The sequence below is a fragment of the Homalodisca vitripennis genome, chromosome 3, assembly GCF_021130785.1.
Source record: "Homalodisca vitripennis isolate AUS2020 chromosome 3, UT_GWSS_2.1, whole genome shotgun sequence".
NCBI classification, from domain to species: Eukaryota; Metazoa; Arthropoda; class Insecta; order Hemiptera; family Cicadellidae; genus Homalodisca; species Homalodisca vitripennis.
The window spans coordinates 41,284,534-41,312,284 of NC_060209.1; the positions used below are offsets into that span (position 1 = coordinate 41,284,534).

The window sequence follows — 27,751 nt, forward strand, 5'->3', positions numbered from 1 at the left end:
GCCGTCTAGCGACTAAACCGTTGGTAGTAGCTCAAATCTAATTTTAAGGGGTTTTAGCAAATGTTATGATCTACAGAATGGGCACATTATACTCCCCCCCCCCGCATCTCTACCGGTCCACCCGAAACATGCTCTCAAATTCGAAAATTTTTCAAATTTTGACGATTTTCGCTTGTAGATTTTTGTTTGAGGCTCTGTAGCGTCTAAACCGTAGGTTGTAGCTCGGATCTGATGAAAATTCGTTAGTGGGAAATGAAGTGCTCTACAAAAAAGATCCAGTGACTTTTTACTCTACCTCGATTGGTTTTGCCGTAAAACGCGATTAAGTGAATTTTTTTTAAATTTTTCACCTAAAATTTACATTTCGGGCTCGATAGCGGCTAAACGGTTAGTCGTAGCTAAAAAACAAATTTTAAACGGGATTTAGGAAATTGCGTGATTTACAAAAAAAGTTCAGTAACATTTTGCCCTATACTCAACGGTTTGGCCGCATAACGTGTTTTTAAAGTATTGATTTTTTAAGTTATACGTGAGATTTTGTTTTCTGAGCTTTATTGTGGACAAACCCTTAACTATAGTACATTTTTAAAAATGTTATTTTAATACAAAATCAGGCGTTCTACAAAAAAGGTCCTGTGAGCTTTTGCTCTACCTCCATCTGTTCGGTTAATAAATGTCAATATTTTAGTAATTTTGACGTGAAAATTTTGTTACTGGAGTCCATAGCGGTTGACCCGATTGCGCTAGCTTAAATATCAATACATTTATAAATAGGTATTAGTAGGATCTACAAAAAAGGTATAGTAGCTTTTTGTTGTATATCTTAACCGTAAGCCTGTTATACGCTCTCAAAGGCAAAATATTTTTTGTTTAATTACCAATTTATAGGGGTTTAGATTTTTCTGACTAAAATTTGTGCAATTCGTTACGAGTTCCAGATTGAGTTTGTATTCTTAAGTAAACGAGTGATTAGTAAACGCGTACTAGAGCACGTCGTTAATTAGCTGAGCGTTAGCGAAGTTCAATAGTACTTAGGAACAGAGTGAATTTTATTTATGCTCACAAACACAACACACTCCAAAAGGCCCAAGTGTGGCTTAAACCCCGGTAACACTAACCCCCCTCCGGGAATTTCCTGGTATGACCAGGTAATCCCCTGAGTAAATTAAACCCCCGGCAAAATTAATAAAAACAGCCCAGTGCAGTCTTTTGTCCTAAGCTCTGTACTGCCTAAATTATAGGTCGTAGCTCAAATCTGATGGCATAATCGAAAGACAACATTAAATTTCCGACATGAAAGGTCCAGTCACTTTTTGTTAAGCCACAAAATGGCCTTAAAATCAGAACTTTGATTAAAACTGAAAATTCAATTTGACCATTTTAGGTGATTTTAAGATCTATTCGACCACAACTTGTGGGAATTTCTCCAGTTTTGGATTATCTGGTCGATAATTTTCTCCCAGGAAAAAACCACGTATTCTGATAACCCCCGATAATGCTAATCCCCCTCCCTCTAATTACTCCTGAGTAAATCCCCTGATCTGAATAAAGATCAAAAACAAATCATACCGTTCCTGATTTAGTTTGTATTACTATGAAAACGAATGACTAGGTCTACTAGCTCACATCCGAATTGGCTGAGCGAGAAACGTCTAAAGTACATAAGGAGCTTGTTCATTATATATATATATATCAGGTATAAACGATAATCTCCTGAATAAATACCCCCTGATGTCTTAACCCCCCGGTTACATTAACCCCCCTGGAATTTCCGATATGTCACCGAATTCCGCTTTATCTGGCCAACACTATTTAGGGGCCTGGGGCGAGCCGAAGGCGAGTATATATATATATAATATATATATATATATATACCGATATGTATATAACGAGTATTTATTATTAATGTATTATACAAAGACTAGCCCGAAGAGCGAAAGTATCGAAGAGCGCCCGATATTGTCCGCTAAAGAAGCGTTGGCCTTTGTATATTATTAAGGATCCGACAGGTGCTTCTTAAGAATTTCCGTTACGCCGTGTTGAGTTCTTCAATCCTTCAGTACATCGTTTTATTATCTTTCCGTGTGTTTCACCTTACGTTACTGGCAGGTAACCAAGAGAACGATCATCACCTCAACTGGCACTGAGCGTTTGATTTATCAGTCCCACTGGTGACAACCGACTGCCGCTACGGTGCTACATTCCAGCTACGGTGCTATACATCAGCTGTCATACCAACCTGGGAGTAACTTTTTGTTACTTCTTATGGTTACGCGGCCGGTGTCGTTAGTAACGTCACAGTTTCCCGGTTCACACCGTACCGAAACTTGTTTACACAATTATCTTCTCGAAATATTTCGGCCTTGTTGTGGAGAGCCATTCTCAATCGGTGTAACATTTCGGAGAGTCGGTTAAACGCACTATTGGAGCACATGAGACCTGAAACAACTCATAACCCAATTGATAAAACAGAGGAATCAACATAATCTGGAGGAGATTTTGTACCTTCTGCCATTGTACCTTGGGTTATAAGCTAGGACCAATTTGAATCTATTGAACTCTATAGACTTAATCTCCTGGAGTTGTACTTAGTATCCGACCGAACAGATCAGAGAAGAAATATAAAGTCAATCTACTGTAAAGGAGTGATTGACAATAAATTATTACATGTAGTCGTCGATCAACTGAAAAACACGCTACGAACTGTTCAGTTACAACAGAAAAACAGACATGTGTAAATAAATACTACTGCTATATTTAGAAGTTTGAAGAGAATGGACATAGTTTGTATTTCCTTTCTCTCTGTACTAGCTATTAATTTATGTTCAAGCAGCTCCGAGAGGGAGTGATGCCTAGGCTGGTAGGGTTATTAGTGGGTGCGAGATTCACTCACCAGCAGATTACACTGGCTGAGCATTAACATTTTCCCTATCGTGACAAAAAACATTACTTTGTGTTCATGGGGTTAATTAAAGTACTTTCTACTGTACTTTAATGAAAAGTTACATGCGCTTTGCTGATTACATGCATATCATTAACAACACAAAATGTCAAACAATTTCTACTAGTGCAACATTAGTTGAATGGTACAACAAACTATTATCTCTTCGTATTGATAAACTTTATGTGGTTTCTCGTATAAAATTATGATTTATAACTAATAATATGATTTTATTGAATATCTAAATAGGATTTAAATTCACTTTATCAAAAAATAGACATGATGCGTATTGGTGAAGTAGTTATTATTAATTATAAAAAAAAATTATTTTTTCACAATGTTTAAATAAAACTTATTTACCTTATTCAACAATTTAAGGGTTCAGATTTGTTAAATTTATAACTACGTAGAGATGTATTATATTATATTATATCATTATTGAAATGAACGTTATGTAAAATATCTGAATGCATCCTTTGTTTTGTTGTTTTAAAAAGCTTACACCTTAATAAATGTTATATTTAGAACTGCTTAATTTGAACATGGTGGTTTTGAAACTGCGAACAATTAGATTAGTTTCTCTCCACCTCAAAAGTTTGAAAATAGTAAATTCAACTATCAAGCGTTTCTGGGGGTATTTGTTCTTAAGGTCATGATATAAATTCTGGATAATAAAAGTTTTTATATAGAATCAAGGGCAAAGCTTGAGATGCAAGGTAGAATGTGAGAAGTATTTCCTTGTTTGAGACCTTCAGATTATGTTGATTGCTCTATTTAATCGATTGACTTAATAAGTTTTTCACATGTAATAACATAGTGTGTGTAATTGCTGTTGTGTCCATTTATTGGAGTAAGAATGGTTATTTTCCTTGTCTGACTCATTCTTTTCTGCCTAACTAATAGAATGGTTTCTGTTCTATGAATGTTAATTTTGCTTTCTTTCTCTTTCACCTCGCATTTAACTATTTTTGAAAATAAATTGTGAACTCCTTACTTGCTCGGTTCATTGGTTTTAGTAATTATGTTAACGGAAATGTACTAAACCAGACATTTTAGGAAATGTCCAGACAATTTAAGAACTACCAGAAAATGATTGCTACACATAAAATAATTGACGAGGCATTTTATAGAATTTTCAGTGTGGCCACGGCAAAAGGCAGTACAGCATTGTTAAAAACGAGTTTGTATGGGTTACGTTAGATTTTGCTAGGCATGTAAGCGATTTGTATGTTGTAGATGAATTTTGAATTACAAATATTTTTTAGTATACTTTATTGAGAAACATTGGGCATTTTGTTAAATAACTAAGAAAATTAAGTAAAATACAGTATCTTCAATTGGAAAAAATTATTATGCTACGACTTTATAAAATTTTTTTCACAATCAATTCATTTTATAAGCTGTATTCTGATTTAGATGTTCTGGTTATAGTTCAAGCAATTTTGATTACAATTAAAGAATTTATTTGTTTAAAAACTTGTAAAATAGTTTTGATTTAAATTAGAGAAAATCTTGTGACAGAAGTCACTTATAAGTCCGTATAAATCTCTGTTGGTAGTTTAGACGATTTCGGGATTTATATTTGCCACTAAAATAATCTTTACAGGTTATGTACAATCACTTTTGAGCCTTGTTTACGTGATTTTATTCAGTTTTTCCATTTTTGTTACATTTTTATATTTTGAATTTTTAAAGCACCTTATTTTAGTAGTCATCAATCAATTAGTACATTGGAAAATTCAAGTATATATACCGACGAATAAATTAATCAGTTAGTCGAGTTGTATTCATTTTTCTATTGGTATAGATTATGTTATCATGTGTAACTTAAATCTTAAATGGATTTTTCATACCGTGTGTGATTTTTTAAGTATATTTATTAGTGTTAAATCTTACTAGTTTTCTTTATAGTTATTTTCAAATGCTTATCCTGCACAACTGTTAGGGTAGTATTTAAACTAGGCTAACGACATAGTACACCAAGAAAAGAAGTAGCAATATAGAACTGAAATCGTAGCAATCTGTTCAAATTTATTTTTCCTCTGCTTTTGTTAGCATAATTTAGGTGGACGTCATTCTTGATGCAAGTTAAAACCATCCCATGGCCCATATGAGATGGAGAAGTTCGCGTCAGTGCATGCAAGGAGAGAGAGGTGAAGGTAAAGACGAAGTGGGAGGGTCAGAGTTCACGGCACTGTCTCGTGTGTTTCTGAGAAAATGTGAAGTGCAAACCTCGTACTGAAAGAGGAAAATATGTGTAATAGCAAAAACTGTACATATTAGTTCCTCAGAGCCTTTCTCTATATACAGGGTGATTCGGTTAGTGTTACCGGCACTTTCTGAGCTGATTGTACTATAAAAAATAAAGAAAAAAGTTCATATAAAAAATGGGTCCGGAAATGCTTCCTTACTGGGTTATGGCCAATTGAAGATTTCACCAAAAATTGTGTGCAGGAGGTCAAATGATGATTTGCCGCGTGTTTATGAAGAGATATTTATAATGAAGAGATATTTATAGGCGAATGCAACTTTTTCTAACGGATTTTTAGATGAGAAATTGAATAAAGTTCATCTCATAGCTGTATCTCATTTAGTTTTTTTGTTATACTACAAAAAACAGAAATAAAATAATTTTGAAAACACTTTTTTAAGGTTTAACGGACAATTATTTTGTTAAATAGGCATTGAAGACCCACATTTTTTACAAAGAAACTTGCAGAAAATTTAATTCTGAATAAAATTATGTGCCACACGGCTATTAACAGCGAAGTATTATTAGTTTCTGGAATTTAAGTTTACAACAAACATTCTACCAAGCAAGAAATACGTATTTAGTAAATAAACACCGTAATGTAATGATATAAGGTACACAAATAATTGATTAGCATACAATTGTAAATACGATTTTTAATAGATTAATGCTCAACTAAAAAACAATAATACTATTACTTTTTAGGACTATCCAAGTGGTTACATCATGTACCTACATATCTTTGTCACGTTAGCTTTTACAGAAGGTAAATTATGTTTTTATAAGTTGGTATCACAAATCAGCTGTTCAACAATACACTGCAATTTATTGAGGAATCCAAATTGTTTGTTACCAATTCTGTACTAGTTTAATGAGTGCAATTTAATACAATTAATTTACTACTCGTTTGTTAGTGAAGTGTATTTTAAAGTAACTTACTATCACAATTGCAATGCCTTTGTTATTTACAACGGAAGAATATGCCGACATGGTATTTGTCTTAGGCGTTTGTGACGGAAATGCAACCGCTGCTACTGCAGAATACCGAAGACGATTTCCTAATCGCAGAGTTCCAAACCCAAAAACGATCAGTGGATCATTTCGTACCCTAAGAGTAACAGGTAAACTTCCTAGTATTAATAATTATCGGGATCGCCCTGCCCAGAATAATGTAGATATGGAAAGAGGCTATAATCATGGCTACTGAACGCAGTCCTGGTGTCAGTACACGGCGTCTTTCTAGGCGATTCGCAGTGTCTCAGTCTGAAGTATGGAGAACTTTGCGCAAAAATAGCATGTTCCCTTACCATAAACAACAAGTTCAAAGTATTCAACCAACAGATCCTCCTCTTCGATTGGAATTTTGCAACTGGTTAATTAGAAACCGTCAACATCATAGAACCATTTTATTCACTGATGAAGCTCAATTTACCCGAGATGGCGTCAACAACCTTCACAATGAACACACTTGGGCAGAGGGAAATCCACATAGTACAATCGTGCGCAACTTTCAACACAGATTTAGTGTAAATGTATGGTGTGGACTCATTCATGATCGATTAATAGGACCATTCATTCTCCGAGGACATCTAAATTCCCGCATGTACCTAGAATTCCTTACAGAACAACTACCACTATTATTAGAAGAATGTTCCATTAGCAGCAAGGTGCAATATTATATTATCAACATGATGGTGCCCCTGCCCACTTTTCCCCATAATGTAACAATGCACTTAAACGAGCAGTTTCCCGGGCGATGGATTGGTCGCGGTGGACCACACACATGGCCACCAAGATCACCAGATCTAACTCCATTAGATTTCTGTATATGGGGTTGGATGAAGAACCTGGTGTACCAGGAAAAAGTAAATACACGTGAAGAGTTAATAAATCGAATTGAAGATGCCCGCCGCACAAATCAAAAACAATCGTGCAGCGTTTGCGGAGGATAACTCGATCAATCAGAAAAAGCGAGCTGCTAAGTGTATTGAAGTACAAGGACTGATTTTTGAACACCTGTTATGAAAGTGGTACGTAGTATTGTAAGCTTTAGATGAAAAAACAATAATTTATTTAAAACTTAATTTAAATTGCATCCTAATGAATCTTATGTGTAGGCTACTCTATGTCAATAAAATGCGGTTTTCCTTTGCTTTGGAATTTCTTGCTTGGTAGAATGTTTGTTGTAAAATTAAATTCCAGAAACTAATACTTCGCTGTTAATAGCCGTGTGGCACATAATTTTATTCAGAATTAAATTTTCTGCAAGTTTCTTTGTAAAAATGTGGGTCTTCAATGCCTATTTAACAAAATAATTGTCCGTTAAACCTTAAAAAAGTGTTTTCAAAATTATTTTATTTCTGTTTTTTTTGTAGTATAACAAAAAAACTAAATGAGATACAGCTATGAGATGAACTTTATTCAGTTTCTCATCTAAAAATCCGTTAGAAAAAGTTGCATTCGCCTATAAATATCTCTTCATAAACACGCGGCAAATCATCATTTGACCTCCTGCACACAATTTTTTGGTGAAATCTTCAATTGGCCATAACCCAGTAAGGAAGCATTTCCGGACCCATGTTTATATGAACTTTTTTCTTTATTTTTTATAGTACAATCAGCTCAGAAAGTGCCGGTAACACTAACCGAATCACCCTGTATAAACGATTATTAATTGATCTATTTCCTTCGAAGTATAGAACAGCCTTAAAACTGACTTTAAATTGAGCCTAAGTGCAAATATGTATATAAGAAAACTGATAAAACTCGTTATATAAATCCACAATCGTGTATAAATGTTAAGGGTGATTATTTGTGGTATTGAATTTTTTGTTCCGAAGCGAGTTACAATTCCAAAGCTTGTAGCTTTGAATCTTTTTCATCTTTTTGTTTAAGTTTTTTTTATGTAGAAGAAAACGATGAGGAAACTCTTCAGTGCACTTAGTCTTAAAAGGATCGTTGCACTGATTAAGGAGTGACAGGATATTCAGTATGTATAAGGGTCAGGGAGGGTTTGCCTCTTGTCGAGATCCTGCAAGAAGGACTTTCTCAGTCAAGTCGCCTTGAAAAAAAGGGGAAGGTATCTCTGTCTCTTCAAGTTATAATGGTTAGGGCGAATCATACTCTGTCATGTTTAGGCTTTAAAAGCCTTTTACAATAAGGAAGCCCTACCTATTTCAACAGTCATCCTCTGCAGTAAATTAAACTTATATACCAGCCTATTTCCCCCTAATATCTCCACATTTACAGTTAGTGACTATATGTTGCTCCTAGACATCCATTTGGCTGCCCTGATTTAAGTGACATAGGTTTTTGTTGTGCCCAGTGTAGGCTCTACTGCCAGGTTTAAACTAGCCATACGTGAATCCTCGTGGAGGTTTGATTCACATAGTATTCTAATTTTCTAAGGCGTACCACGATCAATTGTTTTTTAAATTAAGTGGTTTGACAATTATTCGGTATAAATTTTCTAATATTGTTTATATCTAGAATACTAAACATATATGTAATTTAATTTTCTTTGAGTATCTTATTTCTCCTAACTGCCACATAATTTATCTGCCGATTACGGTTAACGTTGTTAATAAGTGGAACCCTAACAGTTATGCATTCTAACGTAGGGAAACCAAAGAATACTCTCTAAAGTTTGCGATCAGGTGATCATGATTGTCAGAGTCCCACTCTGACGTCGAAGGAAAACGGAAGTATTGTGACAACTGTAAGATTATTAAATGAAAGATTTACATAAGTGGCGGGTCTCGGAGTGGTTTGACCTAACCACAATGGAGCCGCCATTAAGAACGTGCGTAGGCTGGCATTACGCTAATTTATCTACTTGCAGCTGATGGCAGTGTTGAGTTGCGGAACTGCCCAATTCGACTTTCATATTAGACCGTGACGTCAACGATAAATTACTCGAACCACAGAGCCAGAGGTCGCATATGGGTTGCAGGTTAAGCAGCTCTTTGTTCATGTACACCATACAGTCGTACGGATACAACCTTGCAGTTTTAAGTGCGCAAGCGATAACCACCTAATAAGCTATCGGTTTATCGTCTTGTCGTTTGCGCAAACGGTGACGGTCGAAGGCACGGAGAGGTCGTTAAGGTGCTCAAGCAGTGGACAAAAGGTGCATCTCACCTCGACCCACAATGTGACGATGCGCCTGCAGCTACTGCATCGTTTCATTGAAGCGTGTCCTAGTGTAAGTTTGGGAGGCTGTATATCTGTGAACACGCTGCTGATTGAGTGGTCAAGGACCGCGACTCAAGGTAGGGTTCGCGCATTGTTAACGAATCTGTGCCAGGAGGAACAATAGACAAATGGGCCAAGAATAACCGCCTCACCTGAACTGATTGACCCAACCCATGTAGCCTAACTGCAGCAGCATTCATTGCAAATGCCAATTAGGAAATGCGGTGAATATGTATGAAAGTGTGTGTGCAACAAACCGCGATGTGTGGCGTCAGCTTTGTTCTTATCCGAAATGTGGCGTGTGTTGTGAAATATAATTACGGCGTTATCAAAGAAAATGTTTCGAAAAAAAAAAATTTATTCACTGATCTTTTATGTACCTTTTTAATCGTAGAAATACAAAGTGTGACAAGTTCCTGATTTTTGCCGCCTCAGAATGTGTCCTGCACACCTTCTGTTTCGCACTTCTGAACATTTTTTATTTATAACTATTCCATTACTAAGGACCCAACATGTCGTTCTTAAAACTGTGTCGTTGTTTCTTAGTCCGCCTGTCTGTCTGGCCGTACGATATTTTTTGATAGAAAGATCCTCGAGACTTGAAACGTGATACATCCATTGGTTTTAGAGTCAGAGGTAAAAAAATAAGTAAAAGTTTTACAGTGAAGTCATAGATAATTAATTATGGCAACTATCAAAATTTGAGACTAACAACATAGTAACAAGTGTGATGAAGTTAATTTATTGGATTGGTTAGTAAGATTTTAGTTACGGTCTATGGGGTTTTCAATGATACGTTGAATCGGTTCCTTACTTTTTAATATTAGATTTTGATCAGATTTCTTTTGTTTAACTTCTACTAATGTTGAGAGGCGGACTTTACTTTATAAATCGGTAACTCTAAAGCCAAGAACTCCATACAATTCTCAGCAATTGTATTCACAATCAGAAGTTCTTTGATCCCGCACAACTCAAAGTCCAGATATTGTTTGATACATGATCTTAGACTTCTCATACATGTGCATCTGTAATTGTTTGCACGCCGCGCCGTGAACTGAAGGACACACCCGTGGTGTAATAGTCATTAGTGTGACTGCACAGTGAGGCAACGGATCCAAGTAAATGCAGGTTTGGTGCAGGTAGCTGGACTGCAAAACTGTCCGGTGCCGGTATAATTCCTTAATTATTGGGTCTGAAATAATACGGTCACATCAGAGTGGTGCAACTTTCCCTGGTAGTTGAATACTGCGCAGGTTTTATGAGCTTCAACAGAACTCCCTTAGCAGAGAATCTTTGGAATTTAGTTTTTTTAATTTTATTTAATATTTTATTTGTTATTAATTGTTTAAGTTTACCTGTAAATACATAAGTCAAACCACTTTTTAAATAAAACAACATGTTAAAATATATAGTTTATAATTTATAAAAAAAGTGAAACTCCAATTAAACAAGTGATTTACAATAGGACCCCATAACGCTGATCTCCAAATTTATTTTTAAAACAACTTCTGCTCTCCAAACATTCTGTTCCATAACTTCTGCTTACCTGCTTATGACTTCCCTATTTTTCAGAAGTTATTTTATGCACAGCCGTGGGTAAATGCTTTTTTTTATCAAATTAGTATATTACACTTGCAATATATATAATGTGCAATGAATTTTATTTATTTGTATAATTCTTCTCCTTAGATTTAAGTTTTGAATTTAAAATCTTAATGTAATACGCAGTTTACGATCAACACTGCGACCCCCAAAAATAAGAGTTTACAGTATCAAGGAGAAGTTTACAAATATTTATCGTTACGCCGTAGGAGAGAGGGAAGAGATAGGGAAAAATGAAGGAGAGATATCTAAAACAATATCCACAGGTGCAGAAGAGTAGACGTAATTATTTTTTAATTACAAAAATCATGGTATTAGATGAAGTAGATATGGGCAGCTTTGTTTAAAAGAAACTAATTGGGCACAAAGTATGTAAAGTTGATATGATTTAAAGACCTCTTTATGTTAGATAGATTACGAGATGTGTAATCATTTCCCTGCATCCACCTGATTTATACAAAAGCCCAATTTTATCACGTCTAGAATCTGGATCCGAGTCAAAGTTGAATTGAGCAAATCACTTCTGTGGCGGGAACGTGAGCTGTGAGAGAAGGCGGGCGCACCAATTGTAAAAAAAGAAGCAAAACGGGTTTGCCAAGAGTAAGGACGACCGGATACTGGAGACGAGATTTGGCTGCTGAGAGCCTCACTCGCCAGCAGTTCTGTACGCCAGCAGCTCGATAGCCAGCAGAACCTTTCGAGAGCTGCGTGAAATTGTACAGGAGCATCATTCCACATTATCAGTATATAAATTCGCAGATTAAAAATGTTTGATCTTTTTAGTTTTTAACTCTAAAATAAATTGTTTTTGAAACTTCACGACCCATTCATCAAACTGTAACTCAATTTTTTTTTTTGGGGGGGGGGGCTGTAAGTGTTTGTGCTCTCCGAATTATCCTTACAGAAATCCTTCAACTCGCCAGCAGTTTCCACAACCCTTTGAGAGCTGCGTGAAGTTGTCACATCAGTATACAAATTCGCAATTAATCAGTAGCCTATACAAATGTCGGAGGGTTTTAGTTTTTCAACTCTAAAATAAAATTTTGTCTGAGACTTCACGACCTATTGATCAAACTGTAAATCAAGTTTTCTTTTTGAGGTTCAGTGTTTGTGGTCTCTGGAATATCTCCAGAAACTCTTCAACTTGCAGTAAACCTAGTAAAATTACTATTAATTTTTCCACAAATTGGTGAGAGTGTAATATTAATTTGATTGCGAAATAAAAATATATAATTTTACTATTATGAGTTATTTTGTCCTTTTTTATGCCTAAGAAGTACACGATGGTACGTTCACTACATTTTTACTTGTAGTAAAGAACTGCACGAGTATTATGCACAAAATAATGACATGACATTTATCTCAATTGTGTTAATTGCTTAAAAACTGTGGAAAATAACTGTTTCATTTGATTACATTTATTTTATTTACAGTTTTGTGAATTAAATTCAAGAATGTTTTATAGTATTTGCCTACGTTGAAGTTCAAAGCGATTGCATGTATTATATAAAAATACGTATGTATTTCTAAATTGGTATCACAAAAAATATTAATATATGTTAAAGTAATTTTTAATTTTACTGATTTTCTGGAACTTGCAGTTGTAATTTGAAAAAAAAAAAATATAATTGAGAAGCCCGCACCGTCAACGCTAAACTACTTTCTCAGATTTATAAAGATTGCATTATACTCGAATATTAGGCATGTGAAGTTCCTTCGATTAAGTTTTATGTCAGCTGGTTTCAGTCTACTTACCCATGAATAGTGGTTTCTACGTAAGTAAATGAGACACTATATTGTGAAACAGAACGATACTAATGAACTAGTATCACATTAGAACTATATCAAGGTAATACCTATCCCACCTGACGAAGAGGATAGATTCCAATCCTCGAAACGTTGTGTTATACCTTTTGTAACCTCTAACAATGGTAACTGTCCAAAATCATGTTATTCTTTCAAACCTCAATAGTTTTAAACAAAGAATAGATGAAGATAATGAATTTCTAAATTCGTAACAAAAAATATGTTTGAAACATAGCTTATTAATGAAATATGTATAATTTGGTATGCATTTACTGCTTCATATTTACATTTATAATTTATTTTTGTGCAAAAAATAAAGCCATATATCGATTTGAACAAATTATTTTTCCCTTTGCTAGACAATTGTATACGATATATATATATATATATATATATATATATATATATATATATATATATAATGTTATAGGAAAAACTTTTACATTGTTGTGAATGTTTTCTTTTCTTGTAAATCCTGTGAAAAATATTATATGGGTGCCAAATTCATACTGATTAGATTTTTAATTTGTTAAGTTTATCAGGTATAAACTAGAGAGAAATTATTTAGTTTGTATTTAATTTTTATTTATAAAATACGAAACCAAGGACAAGTTTTATAAATAGCTGCGTAAAAAGGCTGTTTGTTAAGTTTTTTTTTTATAATAATGAGCAGTAAGGGAAGTTGTTGATGAGTTAGTAAGTAAGTGAATTAGAGTTTTGTATAAAATGAATATATGGGTATATAAATGGTTCTAGCTAACTTTGGTAACATTGTACAATATTTTGCATGTTAAGAAAAAAGATGTAGTTCTTATGTCAAGGCAATATGAATTTGGAATTTATAATCTTTTTAGGCCTCATTGTTTTAAGGCTACAGCTGAACCCAGTACAGTGTTAAATGTTTGAAAATTTAGAGTAATCATTATTTTTTACCATTACCACTGGAGCAAACGTTGAACCAGTAAGACTGGATAGTTCTTGTCAAAATAAATAAAACATTAAAACACTAATAACATTGTCAAAAAGGCGTTATTTGTTATTTAGTTAAAGGTGTTATTTGATAATAATTGTGAGACACCATTGTCACCATTGTTTGGCGCCTGCAATTAATCTTGTCCCAAAATCAATTCGAATTCAGAAAAAATACTGAAAATGTATTTCAGGTAGCATTACCAAGATTGTCAGAAACAGTGACAATATTCCGTTATTCAAGGTGCAAATTGAAGGAATAGAAGAAAGAAAACATAAAAGACAGTAGTAACATATTACTTGTAGTGAAATAACTAGTCGATCATAATTTGCATTTGTGGAGTATAATATAGGCCAATTTAACAATGCTTTCGCTTTGCTTCAAAAACTTTAAGTTAGCAAATCGCGATTAGTTCAAATTTATAATTAATTAAACACTTATAGTAAAGATATTGACAATAATGATATTAATGACAATAAATTTATTTTTCGTGACTGCGAATAGTTTTTAATTATACGTATATTTGGTAGCAGACAGTGTTTATAGTGTTGCACTGTTTAGTGTGGCCAACCCCGATTCTCGCCAAACAAGTCACAGTATGTTGCAACTATTTATTCAGTACCTGACCTGACCGACTTTTATTGATAACAGTAGATGATGAAATCAAACTAACCTTCTCTGCCTGTCAATGTCCAACTGACTATTGTACTTCTATTTGAAAGGAAATAGTGCCACTCGGTATAGTAATACTACAATGTTACAAGTGAATCACACAATACAATGGCGCATTAAACTCTAATGATGTCGTGGTACAATTTTAGGTCTATTTGTATATTTTTTATCTGTATCTACCCAAGGAACAGACAATTCGGAGCAATTGTGGGCGATGAGTTTGATCTTGCATTGAGCATGTAGTCCTTACGGTCTCAGAGCAACGGGTATATATCTCAATAATATTAGGGATGGATGTTGTCAAATTCGCCAATATAATAAAAAGTAGACTCGCCTATGCTAATCCTCAAGGTTCACCGGTTTCTGGGCTTTCATGTTTTGCAGAATAGGAAGTATATACTACGTGATAGCGAGACGTATGAAGGACATCAAAGTCATTTCAAACAACAACTCATACAATAAACATACATATTATGAATGTGGAAAATGAATAAATAGAATTGAATAATACTTAAATACATGCAAAAAAATGAAAATTGTTTAGTCAATGCGTGTTACTTTGTATTTCTTCGTGATAATCACTTTTTGATCTGATAAGACAGTGCATAGATAATATTTACTTTTAGGACGTTTCATCTGGAAAATAGAATCAAGATCTGTTTTCCGAAAGATACATTTCTACATCAATCTTATCAATCAACTTATAAACATTTTAAATGTGTGAATATCTGAAAACCTTGACTTAAGGAATAGTGACGTATCATTTAAAGGTGCTTGAACATAAGTTTTGGAAGTAAAGGTGACCTTGGAGACATTGTATTCTCTTATAGCTGCCAGTTCCGGGCCTTCAATTATCTACAACTGCTTCCCAAACCGTCTCTCCGGCGGACAATCAATTAATGAAGTATCGTTCCTCGACCTTTGGTTAATTGCTTCCTACTTCCTTACGTGTAGAAGAATGCAGTCCTCGACTCTTTCAGTTTGTCACAGCCGCATGTAATCAGTATTCGTATATTCCATTTAGATTTTATTCAGCTTGCGATGTTTGGATTCACATTGCCCAATTGCAATACATCACGTCATCTATACCAATAGTACAGATTTGAGAACGCATTATCATTAAAATGTATTCGTAATGATAAGGTTAATAGTTCCTAATAAAAATTAATTGACAGACCTGAGCGCGTGTATTTCCATCAAACTTGTGTTTGGACCATGAGTGGACACTCTAAACTCGTATTATTGCAAATTTGCTTGTCTCATAAATTTGTTAAATGATAAAATCCGAGTAACAGAAGGAGGTTTACTGTAGGAAACTTTCATTTAGTACATTTATACTTTTGGAAACCATTTCATAAAACAGTTTAGGAAGCTCTTCTCTAATTTTCTGATGACTTTTTTTAAACATTTTCTTTATACAGGGTGTTTGAAAAGTATGGGTACGGCTTAATATTTTAAAAACCATAGGAGATAACAGCTATAAACTTTGCTCAGTGTCATATGGCTATGTAAACTATGTTTCCTTGCTATTACTATGACATGCCAACCATGGGGGGACGGCCCACAGAGGAAAACATGGAAATCTTAAATTGAAGCATGGGTCGAGTGATACCTCATTTGAAAGAGCTCACTTAGTAGAGTTGAATGCCGCAAACCGCATCTCAAAAGGTTTATCCAATCAGAAATGGCGGGTTATTTTAGGTACACATTGTGAAGTACATTATGCGCTGCCATTTCTGACTGGATCGTCGTATTCTGATGCGGTAGGCGGCGTTTCACTTTACTAACCAATGTGTTTTCACTGACTTTTTTTAATTAGAAAATTATGTCATAAATTTATAACACAATAAATAAAACTAAAAAAACATCGGTATTTATTGTGTTTTATTTATAATGTACTTCACAATGTGGACCTAAAACAACCCGCCATTTCTGATTGGATAAACCTTTTGAGATTCGGTTTGCGGCATTCAACTCTACTAAGTGAGCTCTTTCAAATGAGGTATCACTCGACCCATGCTTCAATTTAAGATTTCCATGTTTTCCTCTGTGGGCCGTCCCCCCATGGTTGGCATGTCATAGTAATAGCAAGGAAACATAGTTTACATAGCCATATGACACTGAGCAAAGTTTATAGCTGTTATCTCCTATGGTTTTTTAAAATATTAAGCCGTACCCATACTTTTCAAACACCCTGTATGTTTCATCAGACCCTTTGCTATTTCAAAAACAACTACTGAAATCTTGAACTTTTGGAAACTACTCAGCCAGTTATCAAGGCATTAGCATATACTATTCTTTAACTAACATTTAACTGAGCTTTAATATTTGAATAACACTACTGAAAGTTTAGGAACAACTCAGTCGTATGTCATGGAATTCTGCATAAACATTTGTATTATATCAGAATCTATTTCGCTTTCCAATCTAAAGCCTTCGCCTGACTCTTAATATTTCAATAACAACTACTGAAATCTTTAGAAATACGATTGGCATGGTATTTTGAACAAACATGTTACATCAGGGTGTTCTGAGAAACTACGAGATACAGATCACACTGACTGCAGCTCGATGCGTACTGAACGCCAGAGAATTTTGACACCAAGATGGCGACTGCAGCCTTGCCCACTGCCGCATCATTCATAAATGTCCGTTACTTTCTGGATAGTCCTAGTATTTCGTTCTCGAATTTCAGTGCTCCGATTCATTGGGTCTTCAAACTATTTCTTATGCAGTTATTTGTGGTAGTTCTGAAGATGTTTATACCTTCTAATGACCGTCACTTACCTCAAGATTACCTGGAACGGCGTTTAAAAAAGAATTGCCAAAGACGCCCCCATACATGGCAGGAAATTACGTGCGGGGCTCCAAATTATAGCTAATCATTTCAATCAGGTCTGCGCTTTTGTCCTCACAATAATTTTCTGATGAACTACTGAGCTTTTTTATATCTGTTCAATTCAACGTAGGCCGACTATCTCGTAACTGTGGTTATTTAATGCTGTCGTAACAATGATATTCTTTACAATACTGATACATTACTTTGGCCCACAGTTATGAAAGAGTCCAAAAGCTAGTTTACATGTACCTCACACTTTCCCCATCGAGGTCGTGAGACAAGAACAGGACCCTGGGAAACCAAGAAAGCGTGAACGGTGGCTGAACAACAACCAGTTCCGTCGAAAAGTCTGAGAGGGAAGATGGGAAAGATAAGGATCAGGTTTAGCCTATACGCATCACTAATTATATATTGTATATACATAACTGAACGTCTCAAGTCATCCTATAATAGTTAATTACCGCCTTAAAGGCTACAAATATTAACGTAATAACCTTTTACGTTCATATTTATGAACGATAATACGTTACGCATCTCTATATTTTACAATCAACTACATAGTTAGTTATCGATTCTCAATTATTCTTAACACTGGGGCTGATTTTATTCTTTACTGCCTCTGAAGTTTAACCTCTTTATCACCTTTTGTTTTGACCAATATTAAGGTTTTATGCAATTGTTTGAAAATTGATACATTGTTACATAGAGTACATATTACTATAGTATTATCTCACAGTTTCAAATAAACCTGGAAATACCAAGCATTTCGAGAGATAAAGCTATACTGAAGACAGCAAATGTAAAGTATAGTATATTATGGATATTGTTTAAACATTACTATAACATTCAATTTAATGAACTAAATTTTGAATATATCCACGTATGGTACCCGTAATCCTTCAACCAACATTGTGGGATGGAATATTTACAGTAGCGGAAGGAATAAAAAAGATAAAAATAATGCGAGAGCAGCGAGCCCGTAATCATTGAAAATAGAATTAAGGGGGTGCAAAATCAGGACCTGGACACGGTCAAGACGCAGAATAAAGAATCTCGTATTCTAAGGATCCCCCTATCAATTTGACTTCGCGAATGAGGTGGTGCTATACCATGGGATGCTAAATCAGGCGCACCAAGGCTAACGGTGAAACAAGTAGAGAGCGTTTATCACGTGTCCAAGGAGAAACACAACGTGACTGCCTGGATGCTGGGACAACTGTCCTGCAGTTAGAAAGAGGCCCTAACCTGGCAGAAGAACAGACATAACTACTCCTTATTACGTTAAGAAGTCACAATTCCCCTGGATATTTGCTTTCTTATTTGCTCGACGCCGGTGCCATAAGAAACGACAGACGAGAGTGATGGTGACACAACAATTGAGTCTTTCCTGATGGATTACAGAGAAAAGACAATATTGAGTAGTCAGAATAAGTGTGGGTCTAAGTGAAAGCGCGGCTAGACCGGTGTGAATACCGGCGCGTGTGTTGAGTGGGCTCACGTACTCGTACCGTCATGTTGCGTCGTGGGCTTTGTCGGTGATGACTCGCGGATGTCTTGATGACTTCCTTGCTAGACTCCGGCCTGGGGTTGTGCACTTCAGAGTCGGGAGAGTCTGATGTGAGACGAGATGAGAGGCTGGTGTGAATACCGGCGCGTGTGTAGAGTGGGCTCACGTACTCGTACCGTCATGTTGCGTCGTGGGCTTTGTCGGTGATGACTCGCTGATGTCTTGATGACTTCCTTGCTAGACTCCAGCCTGGGTTTGTGCACTTGAGAGTCGGGAGAGGCTGATGTGAGACGAGACGAGAGGCTAGTGTGAATACCGGCGCGTGTGTTGAGTGGGGTCACGTACTCGTACCTTCATGTTGCGTCGTGGGCTTTGTTTGTGATGATTCGCGGATGTCTTGATGACTTCCTTGCTAGACTCCAGCCTGGGGTTGTGCACTTGAGAATCGGGAGAGGCTGATATGAGACGAGATGAGAGGATGATGCGACTCTTCAAGTCACAGTTTTAAACTGAAAACCCGGGCCAGGTTTCTGCAGTCTTGGGTTTTCTAACAATGGTAACGGGAAATGCTATTTAAATTATGCAGTTTACGAAGCTGTATTTATTCTGTACCTCTGTTATAACTTTTATTACTTGTACCTGTTTCAAGGAAAAACAAGATTTTATTATTAAACTGCTTCTTACTACGCGATATACATACGTGGTGATTCACGAATATATGTAGAAACCGTAGGAAATCATTCTACGTTTAAAAATAATGAAAAAGTTGATATAAACATGGATCCGTAAATACTTCTTGAGCGAGTTACCCAACGATTTCGCCCAGATTTCAGTTCACCATGTCAAAAAAGGGTTCCTGAAATTCTGGTAAGTTAGATTAATGTGAGAATTCAATAGTTTCGTATGGTTTTTTGTCTAATTAATTGAATAACACAGGTCACAGAACTTGAAGTTTAGAAGTTTTGGGGAAAACCAGGTCAAATTCAGAAAATGGAGTAAAAAACAAATTTTTCATCTTTTGGGCAACAACCAAGAAACAGATAACACTCACAAATTGAATAAAACTTGTAGAAAAGTTTATTCTGAACACAACGATGTAAATGAAGTACTCACAAAGCGAATAGATGTTTGATTAAATTTTTTTATTGATAAAAATACAGCACGCCTTTTAAATTTTACTGACAATGACTAGGTTACTTACCCATGAAATAAATTAAATTCATACTAAGAAATCGTAAATTTCAATTCTTAAATGAAAAATTATTTCATAGAGTAGATTGATTTTAGTAGTTAATTCAGGTGCTACTGACTTACTGTACGGCTTGATTTAAAAACAGAATTATGATTTGCGGGAAATGTTCATAAGTTGGCAACACAATATGCAGCTATTTAACAACGATATGATTTGAATTGTAGAATTCAAATAATTTTGAGGGGTAACAACTGCGTTTAAGTCCTTGTGCGTATTGTTCTGTTCGTAGTAATTGAGTTTCAGTATTGTATTGTCGGTAGTGATTATTAAAGTATTGGAATAGTAATGCCACACGTATTTACAAGTGAAGAATACGCCGATATGATTTTTATTTGTGGTGTATGTGAAGGCAGTGCTACGGCCGTTGTTGAAGAATACAGACAACGTTACCCCTACCGCAAAATTCCAAATGCTGGAAAAATTAGTGCTATATCCCCCACCCCCCCCCCCCCCCACCCCCCCCCCCCCCCACCCCCCCCCCCCCCCACCCCCCCCCCCCCCCACCCCCCCCCCCCCCCACCCCCCCCCCCCCATTTTATTTACATTAAATTGTATAAATGGCAATAGCCTTATTTAATTTCAATAAACATTGAATCACTATTATACAATTTAATGTAAATAAAAGTCGTTTGACAGGTATTTGGTCTTCCGATCATATGTTAGAGTGACAGATACGGCCAAATACAAAATAATTGAATCGGAAAAAGTAAGCGCTCTGTGGTGTAATGGTAATATATATAATACCGCGAATACGTACGTTATTAAAATTACAGTTCAACCTTTCCGTTTTTCCTTTTTATTTGTAGATCGAATAGAAAATAAATTTAATCTATTATTAATGAAATACACTAGTTCTACTATTTTTAACTTACAAACATAGTACCAGAACTACTTTACCTTAAATATCATAGCTGAGGATGTCGAAGTACTTCAACAGCTACGCAATTACTGCGACTGGGAAAAGTTACAAGCTTCACTGCTTAAATAATCATTACTAGTTTTGGTGGAGTGTTAAATAAATGCGCACACTTAATTACTAGCGGTTTAAAATTGCAATAGTAGTACGAGTTTACCTCAAACTAACTCAAGCTAAAGCAAATTCTAAACTAAGCGCCCTTATCAAAATAGCTTACATTAAGTAAATTGTACGTGTTACAGAACATTGCTTAAATAATGATGTCAATATTAGAATCTGCAAATTTTGTATTTATTCAAAACGAGAAAATTGTTAAGACACGCCTGTCAGTACAAATTGGCAGTTGTAAACACACATAGGCATCAGTTCTGATGATTGACGAACGATGTTTGTTTCAAGTCACGATCGTAAACAATTCTTTGTAGTGCGATCTCCGAGGAATCTTGAAACTGATAAATAAATAATGTATGTAACGACACGTGATAACTACGTTCTGTTTCTGACAATGTCAGCTGTAAGTGAATAACCTCATCGTGATCTTGAGGCTTTGATTTGTACGCGAATAAATTGTCCTAAGAATGCTTATAACATTATTCCTACGATGCTTTTGCTACTTTACGAGATATCTATTGATTAACAAAAAAATGTTTCGTTGCACAACTGTTTTGGAAGAAATATTCATGAATATGTGGTAGAAAATTGTGGCTTTCGTCACAATTTGTTTTGAATTAACTTTTATTAAACGTATGATATTATGTAGAAAAGGAATATGTAGTAAATAATTTGAACATAAACACAACTCTGTACAAAGGTGACTTTATATTATCCGGAGACTACTATTTTCGGAAGAGTTATTCTCACCGTGACCTTAAAACTGTATTATTAGAAAGAACAGACTTCATTTGACATACTGTGAAAATTACATGACATTCGGTTCTTTTTTCTGCCTCCCAAATGGAAGCGATGTCGGCGAGAAGGATGCTACTATGTCCCTATCTACTATTTGTTATTAGGTTATAATATAAGTAAGTAAATACTTACGTAAATAATATAAATATAATAAGTTAACGAACGCTCACGTGATCTGATTTTGAATTTAGGTACCTATCTTGAAAGATGTTTTTCTTCTTTTCCCAGACAAGTGCGGGGCCAACCGTAGCCCGCACTGATGGCCAGGCGTATTTCCGATCGGTACTTTCCCGCCCTCAGATCACGTCTCAGATCGTCCAACTTTCCTGTGTCAGATCACGTTGGTCTATCTGGCACGTGATCTGAGGTCGGAAAAGTACCGATCGGAAATTCCCCAGGTCGTCAGTGCGAGCTACGGTAGCCCCGCACTTCTGGTGGAAAAGGAAAAACATCAATCGAGATAGTACCCAAAAGTTAAGCTCAGATCACGTAAGGGTTCGTAAAGTTTATCTTTAACTTTGGTACTAATAGTATCATATATACTTAGTACCAATTAGGTGCAGTAGGTATTTATTGTAACCTAATCTGCACCTACTTATATTGCGTAATAAAAAATAGTAGATAGGGACAGAGTGGTTTCCTTCACACCGACATCCCTTGCATTTAGGAGGCAGAAAAGCAAGGACCGGTCGTCATAATAACAAATCAATTCTGTTCTTTCTAATAGTGTAGTTTTTTCAGGTCTCCGGTAAGAAAAATTCTTCCAAAAATAATGGTTGCCTGACAATACCAAAGTTCCAGTTTTTTAGTAGCAGGAATATTATCGTGATACTCCGTGTTCAATAGGAATGCACCGAGAAATCACGTAGCCACCGCACATGCGGTACAAACAATGACGTGACTTGGCGTGACGTGATTTCTAGATAGAATTGTCATTGTCTCACAACTTACGATTGTGGCCAGAGTGAATGAGCTGATTAAAGCACGTATAGGTGATCATATCTGTATATGTCTATTGTTCCGAACTCCACAAGTGGAATGCAATATTAAAGAAAGGACAGTTGGGGATTCGAAGAATTCCTTTTTTATTGGAACACACAACACATAAACATATACACACATATAAACATTCGGTTATATTTACATTATTCTGTACGTAAAGTTTAGGATAGACTCTTAAAATTTCCGTTAGACTATATACATGTCATGTCTGACCCCATGATGCGGGCTACAATTATTACCCAACACGTATTTGTCTGCAGTTCCTAATTGATGGGGGCTAATACTGTTCATGAAATTGTTCAATGAAATGTTTATTATGTATTTGCTTGATAATCGAAGGACCCATAACCGACTGAGCCCCCTAGTGCTAGATACCATCTTAACCATTAGCTCCCTTTCCACAAGGCTCTCTTCTTAATCCCCTATTAGTTTGTCCTGTTACTGTTGAGGGAACAAATAATGTGCAGAGAGATCTGAATCTGTTTCTCTCTCCCACAAATGATTCTCTCATATGTTCACTCCAATCTGGTCACCCCATTAAGATTTTCACTCATGAAGTTCGCAGGTATGGGCTCTCAAAAGGTTACGTTTGGTCAAAAGTGAGGAGATTGTAACAAATAAGTCATTAGGTTTCTTAATCAGCATTTCAGTGAGACTGTTCCTATGAAGACTCTGGATTAATCAAGAATGTCCAACGTATTGCTTGTAAAAGCAGCTGCTCAGAACCTAATTACAAGCTGTGACTGGCATAGCAGATATTCATTCAGTAATAAAATTGTTCCCTAACTTTTTAAATTATTTTAAAATTAATTTCATGTTTTGTTTCAGGCTCCAAGGTGATATTGCGAAGTGTGAGTGGGTTGTTCAAGTCAGGACAGTTGACAGCCATTCTAGGGCCATCAGGAGCCGGGAAGAGCACACTCCTGAATGTCCTCGCTGGATACAAGTAAGTTGTCTCTGATTTTCACTCCAGGTCTTCAGTATGCCAGAAGTTGTGTTAGTTTTTTATCAATGCTAGCAAATATTTATTGTACCTTATCCAGAATTCCATTGTCAATTAAAGTTGAGATAATGGTTCCTGCAATATTTATACCCCTATATAATATTATTCCTTCAAAGGAATGAATGAAATCAAAATCTGTTTGCAGAAGTGGAGATGCCAGTGGAAGTATCTTGATCAACGGTGAACCCCGAGTGCTGAAAGTGTTTCACAAGATGTCACGCTACATCATGCAAGAGGACTTGTTGCAGCCTTGTCTCACCGTGCTAGAGAGCATGCTGATCGCTGCTGACCTCAAGTTGGGTCATACTGTCCGACGCCGTCAGAAGTTGGAGATGGTGAGTTTGTTGTCACTCCTTTTTTATACACGATTAAGCACTTCAGGAAAATGTTAGGGCTGATGTCTTATCTTCCACACACCTTGGGCTTGGGTTCTTACCCTTTGCAGCCAGAGCTCCCCTTGCAGAATGGGTAGCTGTGAAAATTGAACTTCTTGAATAAGAATCAGTGATATTTACATTTAAGATATGCCATAAAGTAACTAGAACTTTTCCAATAAAATTATTTATTTTGTACTAACTATATAGTATTTTACTTACTAAAATAAACAGTACTTTAGTACAGTACCAAAAAGCCAAAAGTTGGAATTTTGTTGTTTGCTTTATCATGTTCATAAAGGTAACTGTAACTAACAGTTGAAACTTTCTGACTACATAGATAATCAAAGCTTTCAGATAGATGAGTCCAATTTTTAAAGCAGATAAAGTGATTTTGATTCACTAATTGAAAAGAATTTGAGATTGTATGGTTTGTTTTGAAGTTGAATTATAATATTATCTCTAAAAGAGGTTACAGATTGTTTTAATTTTTTATTAGATGTAAATTTTTGAAACACTTAATCTTATTTTATATCAGTAACAGTTATAGGCCTACATAAGGTTATTGTAATTAGTAATGAATAGTACATGGGAATGTATAGACAAACTATTTTGAGAAGTATAAATAAATATTAGTATTTTATCAATAAGCATGAAGCTGGTGTGAGTTGGGTGTGTAGAGGGGGATAAAAGGCATATATTCAGTCATAACTGTGTAAGCATGAACAATAATTTATAATGATCTGAAGATTAAAGTAATTTTTTAATCAAGTAAATTAAGTAATCAATTAAAATATTTATGCCAATTTGATTTCAGATATATAGTAAAAAATATTGCTTTTTTATGAGAGTTCTGCCAGTCCTCAAAGGCCACTGTCCTGTGAGAGGATCTTATCAAACAGAATAAGTGGGAGAGTCAATACAGTACAAGGTCTATGGTACTGATAAAAAGTGCAAGGTTACAGGCAGGATCTACTTCAATGTTAATGGATCACATAAATATATGAATTATTCAGATCAGTATCTTACTTTTACTTCGCAAACACACACACATGTTGTTTGTTCAATGTATGAAACACATTTTTGAACTATTTGATTTAATCTTCATAAAATGTTTGCTATAGTTTTGTACAGACCTGAGCACTACAATAATGCTGACTTCAATTAGTATCTTCTTTTAGAAATAAAAAAATTAATGAGGCATACCTTGTATAAAAAATACATTATATGTAGTACTAAAAGATTATCCCATACACCTACATATAATAAAACATAACTGAAATGTATATTAGTTAATATACTTAAGTATTTATACTTATTTTATTAATTAATACAATTTTGACTTATACAAACTTGGGTCCCTCCTAACGTCTGTCTTCTCAGATCTAATAAATTTAAATGATAGTAATAGGTCTTTTTACCCGTAAAATTTATTTAAAATTGCAACTAGAGTTTTATTTCTAATAACAGAAATACGATTTCCTATGAATGGAAAGGTAGCCATCTTATATTGTATTAAGTTAGTAAAATTAAGTACTGTATTAAAATTACAATAAATATTAATTTGTTAGATCAACGAGATTCTGGAGCTTCTGAGGTTAACCAAATGCAAGAAAACTCTGACGAGCTGTCTGTCAGGTGGAGAGAGGAAAAGAGTCTCAATAGCTTTAGAACTGGTCAACAATCCTCCTGTAATATTCCTTGACGAGCCGACAACGTGAGTACAAACGATACATCAACTATTAGAATTATTTGACATTCATTAAAACTTATCAGACTGTACATCTTCAAACTGTAGGAAGATAGTTTTCTGTTGCTAAATTGACTTTACTATTTTATTAGAGATAACTGGTGGATAGAGGTTCTAAGATATAATGAAAAATAGCTATTTTAACAATGGTCATAAAAAATAATAATGGTTATAATGGTTTTATAAAATAATTGCAGAGTAAGATGCAATGGAATGTGATAGTCTGTTTCTGTCTGGTTTTCAAAAAGTTTATAGGTAGAAAATGTTATGGTTCTGTGTTTAATGTAGCAACAAAATCAAGTAAAATATGTTATAACTTTAACATACTACCAATATTCTCATCAGAAAGATTTGTAAAATAAAGGAAAAATAAGGAACTTCTTGACTAAGTAATGGAAGTTATCTATAACACCATTTTAAAATGTGAATTCAATGCAGTGCGATATCACATTGGAAAATTATTATAAGTTTTAATGGCTTTAGTCTGGCAGTTGTAGTTTAGTGAGTGAAAACTTTTCTTTGGGATTCTACTATAAGAAACGTATTTTGATCCTTGTACAGAATCTACAATGATTTTATTATAGTATTGGTTTTGAATGATTATGCATTTAAGCAAAATTCTAATTACTTAACTAAGTAAAGGAAATTATCTATAGCACCATTTTAAATATGAATTCAATGCAGTGCGAAATCACTTTAGGAAAATAATTGTAAGTTTTAATGGATGTAGTTTGGAGAATTGGAGGCCTAGGTAGTGAAGAACTTAAGATTTATATTGGATTCTGCTCTAAGAAATGTCCTGCGACCCTTTTAGAGGATCTATAATGATTTTGTTGTAATAATGGTTTTGACTGAATATACATCTAATCAAAGATTTTTTGGCAGAGGACTGGATGACATGTCAAGCTCACAGTGTATCTCACTGCTCAAGAATTTGGCACATGGAGGTCGTACTGTGATCTGCAGCATCCACACACACCGAGTGCCCGACTGTTCTCACAGTTTGACAATGTTTACATCGTCAGCGACGGTCAGTGCATGTTCCAGGGACTCGGTGAGGACATTGTGCCATTCCTGGCCAGTCTGGGACTGCACTGTCCCAAACACTACAACCCTGCTGACTTCAGTTAGTATCTTCTAGTACATAAATATTATATTTTACCATTAAAAATATACAACCAAGAAGTTATAAAACATTCTTTATAATCTTTATTTGTGTTTAACAATATATGAAGTGGTCTGTTAAAAAAAATTATATTATTCTAGACATTCTATATACAGGGTGTAAATTAAGTCTGGATATATTCATAACGGATTGTGATATTGACGTACAACCTTCACCATGTTAAAATACTTTTTTGGATTTTTTTAATAATAAAAAATTCCCTCCCCCTTTTCAAATTTACAACCCATTCATTACATTGTAATGCCATCTAGAAAAAGACACCAAAACCAAATCTTGCAAGAACCAAAGAACCAAAACTTTGCACACCAGAAACATTAGTACCACGCAAAAGGATAAGCTGGGCACCTCAAAGTCTTTCTAAAAGATATCACGCGTATATTGTGTTGAAATGAGCAAGACATTGGCATTATCACTACAGATTATTATTTTTTTGTGTTATTGGCCCATAACTTTTACAAGAAACGGCATAGAGGTGTTTTCTTAGTGTCATTTTGTTTCGATTGAATAGACCTTTAAAATGATATGTTGCAATATAGGGGTTGCAATTTGAAAACTTATAGTTACCCCCCCCCCATAC

General features: G+C 35.1%; 1 protein-coding gene across 1 annotated transcript in view; it reads left to right on the forward strand.

The window, feature by feature from the left end:
* Positions 1-27,751, forward strand: part of LOC124356842 (ATP-binding cassette subfamily G member 4-like) — a 95,680-nt gene that overhangs the window by 57,168 nt on the left and 10,761 nt on the right. The window contains 5 exon segments of the mRNA XM_046808090.1: positions 23,690-23,807; positions 24,010-24,199; positions 25,810-25,955; positions 26,874-26,958; positions 26,961-27,114. Coding sequence (XP_046664046.1) covers positions 23,690-23,807; positions 24,010-24,199; positions 25,810-25,955; positions 26,874-26,958; positions 26,961-27,114 — 693 coding nt within the window.